General features: G+C 37.4%; 1 protein-coding gene across 1 annotated transcript in view; it reads right to left on the bottom strand.

Moving 5' to 3' along the window:
• Nucleotides 1-5,000, bottom strand: part of LOC138051566 (uncharacterized) — a 67,742-nt gene that overhangs the window by 51,399 nt on the left and 11,343 nt on the right. The window contains exon 6 of the mRNA XM_068897794.1: nt 1,837-2,010. Within this exon, the coding sequence (XP_068753895.1) occupies nt 1,837-2,010 (174 nt within the window). The remainder of the gene's footprint in view (nt 1-1,836; nt 2,011-5,000) is intronic.

The following is a 5,000-nucleotide window of genomic DNA, read 5'->3' on the forward strand; positions in this document are numbered from 1 at the left end:
GAATGATTAGGGCCAGGTTAGGATTTGGTTTGGTTATTATATGTGGTAATCAATTGACTTCAGGAAAGTAAATAATGAAAAGAAGTGCGATGGGTTGAGCATGTCGTTGTAGTGTAGTGGTGAAAAACTATAGATCTGCAGGGTCCAAGTTCGAGTACTGATAAGTACAGTTATTTATTTCCTTTCTAAGTTTTAATTTTGAGATGAACAGATACGTGTATGAGTACAAAAACCGATAACCTGAAACGAAATAATGAGAAGACGTGTTGAGATGCGTAAGACAGTTTGAGAGAACAAATTGAGCGAATGCATAAAATGGCGGCCAAAAATGTATTATTTTGTTTATGTGATAATGAGACTCACTAGCCTCGCTATCAAGCAACATTTCTGTTATATTTTGTCCATGCAAACGAGGCTAGTGAGGCTAATTAGGACATAAACAAAAGCATTTTATTTTTTTCTGGCCGCCATTTATGCGTTCGGTCTATAGGTGTTTTCAATCCTTTTTGGTGGTTGACAGCTGCTTTAAACTAGGTAGAGTGCATATTTAACCCAGGTAAAATGAGGTCACCAATTTAACCTAGGTAAAAACGGATTTAACCAGAGCCTGGAATTGACGGACAACATATCTACCCGCAAATGGCTAAAGCTAATCGATGCAGGTAGGATAATTAAAATCCAATTCAAATTATGGCGCTAGCAATTTTTTCAAAGGAAAAAAATGTACACACTATCAATATGAAATGTAGAGGTTTAAAGTTTTTAATTTTGTCAATAATTACAAAAATTCAGAGGTATGAGTTTTCAGTTCTCAGAATATTAGAAGGCATTTCATGCATTCGTTTTTAAAATAATTTTTTGTTCTTTAACATCACCGGAAACGATATGCTTTTGATTCAAAACTGAATACAATCGCCGGTTAAAATTGGTCGCCATTTAATATCAACTGTCAAAGGAAAGAGTTTTTTTCTATGTCCAGGGATAGGAACGCTATTAAGAGCAAGGATATCGACCACCAAGTGGATCCTGCCTTAAAAGTACCTTTAAATAAATACATTAATAATTCATGCGCTAGACAGCCTATCAGGTCAGCGATAACACGTCACGTGCATGACCTTTAACTGATAAAGCACTCATCAAAAGAACTCTCTAAATGAAGAACACTGGTAAGGTATGGAGTGTTTTTCTGATCTGCTAATGTTCTCCTTTGACAATTTGAAACTTTGTTCGAACTCCAGAGGGACATGCTTTTTGTGGAGTGTTTTTAAATCCAATCAAACACAAATTAGATGAGAGTGTTCAGTGTTAGGGCATGGGTGGGCTCCCCAGCACGTTCACAAATGAGTCTGTTTTTAAAATACCCGTTCGCGCGAAAATCAGTTGCTATGTCCCTGAAAGAGACATAGCAGAAGTAGTCACGCGTGGCATGGCTTCTCCTGATTGCATAAAATTTGCAGCACTTTGTTAGTTTCTCGCGCAAAGTGTATTTAAACATAAATCCATTTGTGACTTTGCTGGGGCAAGACCACAAAGTGATAGATCAACACTCTTATTTAATTCACTCTTGTGCTCGTTTTTTAAACATTGCATAAAGTTGACTCAAGGGAAAAAAACACTTTGCTTACCATCGGATTTCAGAGTACCTAGTAGCTAATAGGGCCGTTTATACGAGAGAAAATAAGCCGTGGCTTACTCTGGCCGTGGCGTACATAATACACGAAAGGAACTATTTATATGAGTATAAACTCTCAGGCCAGGATAAGCTGCGGCTTAAGAAAGCCCTCACAGCTGAAGCACTAAAATTGATTTAAATTCGGTTATCAAGGTATAACTTACAAGTCGAATAGACTTCCACTTCACAAAGCTTTAACACTTGGTTCCCCAGCAGGCGGACGTACACATATCTTCCAAGCATTAACTGACCACATTTGTAAAGCCACAGCTCACTTGGTATCTGGAGACCTTGACGACATGGTTTATTGGTCACTTGATTGACGTAATCTCCATCGCCTGTATTGATAAAGTGAACATCGATTGGATCATTGCCATAATGATTTTAGGAATATTTGTATTAAAACTCTTTTCTAACGACCCCACTGGAAATGGTTCACCCCAAGAATCATTCGGAAAAAAATCGGAAAAAAATGGGCGTAATTCCGATCTTCGCGAAACTTGATCAGTAACGAGATATGGAAATTGGCCAATCACTGTCAGTTTTTTCCAGTTGGAATTGGTTGAAATAACATCATTCTCTGATGTTCCGAAGATCACCCTCGAGCGAGAAATGAATGGCCTTCAGCGAAGATGCTGAAAAACATGAAGTTTTGGTCGAAATCGCGGAAAAAAATACATAGAAAGCTTCTTTAGAGCAAAGCGAAGACACCTGGATGGTTTTTCTGGCTAAATATGGCAAATGTAAAGAATATTCATGTCAAGTAAAGGTTGCCATCTAGTTTGTTGTGTAAAGATTTTTGAATTCCACGTGTCGTGATCAAACCTTCGGCTGTAAACGTTTTTTCCGCCCTCAAAACCTACTTTTTGTGTAGAATAAGCTCTTGTAATGATGTTCTTGTTTTCTGAGAGAATACTTTGCGATTTGGAAAAATTTTGTGAAAATAATCTGTATAACATCTGCCATTGCGTATGTGAGTAAAGTATGTTCGAGTTTAGATTCGAATTCGAGGTAGAGTTGGAGTTGAAGTTCGAGCTCGAGTTGGAACTCGAGTTATCTCTTTGTTCCAATTTGCCCAATTCCTGTCCACTCGCAAGTCCCTACAATGGCGCGGGCCGCATTTTTACTCTTAAAAAGAAAACTAAAAGACAAAGAGTGTTGTCGTGTCTATAAGCCTCCTGGCAAGGAAAGTTATTTGTACAAGTAGGGAAGATCAATTTTTTAACCTGCTGTACAATGTTATTTGTCAATCTCCATTCCATCGCAGAGGCTACTTGCTCAATAAAGAAATAGTACCCCAGCGCTTTTGTGACAAAAAATTGCTCAAGCGGCAGTTGCCATGGAAACTAAGTGGTAAAGGCCTTCCTTCAGCTGCTACGGCTAACATTGCTTTTGGAAAACATGTATTACCATTTGTTATTGCATGCAATATGAAGCTTACCATGTTCATCGTAAAAAAGCTATTTCACGAATCCACATGACCGTGAGTGAAGTATAAAATTTTTTAAATTATCTCCAAAAATTACTTTCCGTACTAAATAACTACGATTGACAAAACGAAAGAACGAAAGAGAAGAACGGAAAGAAAGAACGAACCACTTTCTTTCCATTCACTTTGCAATGTAAACAATCAGAATAAAGAGAATAAAATAGTACTTTTGAGTCTTTCTCTCAATAAAATAAGCTAGTCCTAAATTGGAGTCTGGTATCTGCAATCGGTTATGCAAATAATATGTACCACCGAAGAGATAAAGCCATCCCCTTTTTTTTAACCAAATTTTTGGTAATGACGTTTTTAACCCATTTTTATGTCGCATAGGAGTTTCGGTGGTTGATCCTTTTTCCCACACTGTCTTAATTTTGCAACAACATCCACCAACTTGTCCGCCATATTGATTTTGGGTTCCCGTCTTGTTGTTTTCTTGGCTCCACAGCCAGACCCAATATCAGGAAACGCATTCGACGGTAAACGAAAAAACAAAAAAATTGGGGATGGCCTAACAAGAGGATAACATTGACGGAAAATGTGACTTGAGCGCTCTGTGGTGTGAAGGTGTCTTAATACCGTTTTTTGCAATCTGCAGGCACCTTTTGGTAGCTTATGACATCTACATATGATAGCGCCCGAGTCAAATTAGTCCTTTTCAAATCGAATGAAGACCCCGCCTCCGGCCCTGCGTTTTTTGGCTACTACCCAACTAGATGCAACACTTGGCGAGAAATAATATTTTAAGTGGATAGCTTGAAAAAAAAAAAAAGAAAAAAGCGGGAAAATGGCTTCTAGTTTAACAAAAGTTTGAGTTTAAGTTTGTAGAGCGGATTACAAGTCTGTTTGATTGCTCTGCTGTTAATAAACTCGAAGCAAAACGGGTCAAATGAGATTTTGCTTTTTGATGAGAGGGGAAAACCGGAGTACCGGTAACCGGAGTAAACGTATTGTAGCGAACTGACATGGTTATTGTAGCGAACTGGCATGGTTATTGTAGCGAACTGGCATGGAGAAGCAACAAACTCAATTGGCTTCAATTCCACTGAACTCATCATCGAGTTGAGTTGGCAATCGCAACCTCCCTGACACCACGATTACAGTTTGGCCGATAATAAAACTGGAAGTTAAAGGAGGCGGATTATTGACATTAAACACATTTTCGATGTAATATCTCTTTCTCTGCATAAGATAATGATAATGATAATGATAATGATAATGATAATGATAATGATAATGATAATGATAATGATAATGATAATGATAATGATAATGATAATGATAATGATAATGATAATGATAATGATAATGATAATGATAATGATAATGATAATGATAATGATAATGATAATGATAATGATAATAATAATAATAAATCAGCATGGTAACCTAAGAAGTACCCAAACATAGAAAACATGACCGACAAGAAACTAAAAATCCGGACGGAGAAGAAAATTGAATTTGATTCTCTAGAATCAGTTGGTGAAAGCGGTCATCCAACTATAGCTTGCGCACATGATCAAAGATTTAGATAAATTCCCTTTTGACAGAAATGCCCAAACTGCAACATGAGAAATAACTATTAACTAAGGATGTCACTCTCAGCGTAAATCCATTTAGTTCTTCTGGGCAATAAATTTCTTGTCTCCTTTAACCCATTGACTTCAAGGTTCACACTTAGGTTGGCTAGGTCGGATAGGATTTCCTTCGTCGAACGCAATGATCCAACCAGAGTCTAATTATTATTTACAGAGGTAACAAAAGGCTATTTTGCTCTAGTTATTGGTAGGGGTTTTATGTTTAGGGTATGCCGACTCTGAAGGTTTGTTACCATTCGCATTT

Source organism: Montipora capricornis, chromosome 6 (genome assembly GCF_036669925.1).
Source record: "Montipora capricornis isolate CH-2021 chromosome 6, ASM3666992v2, whole genome shotgun sequence".
In the NCBI taxonomy this organism is placed as follows: domain Eukaryota; kingdom Metazoa; phylum Cnidaria; class Anthozoa; order Scleractinia; family Acroporidae; genus Montipora; species Montipora capricornis.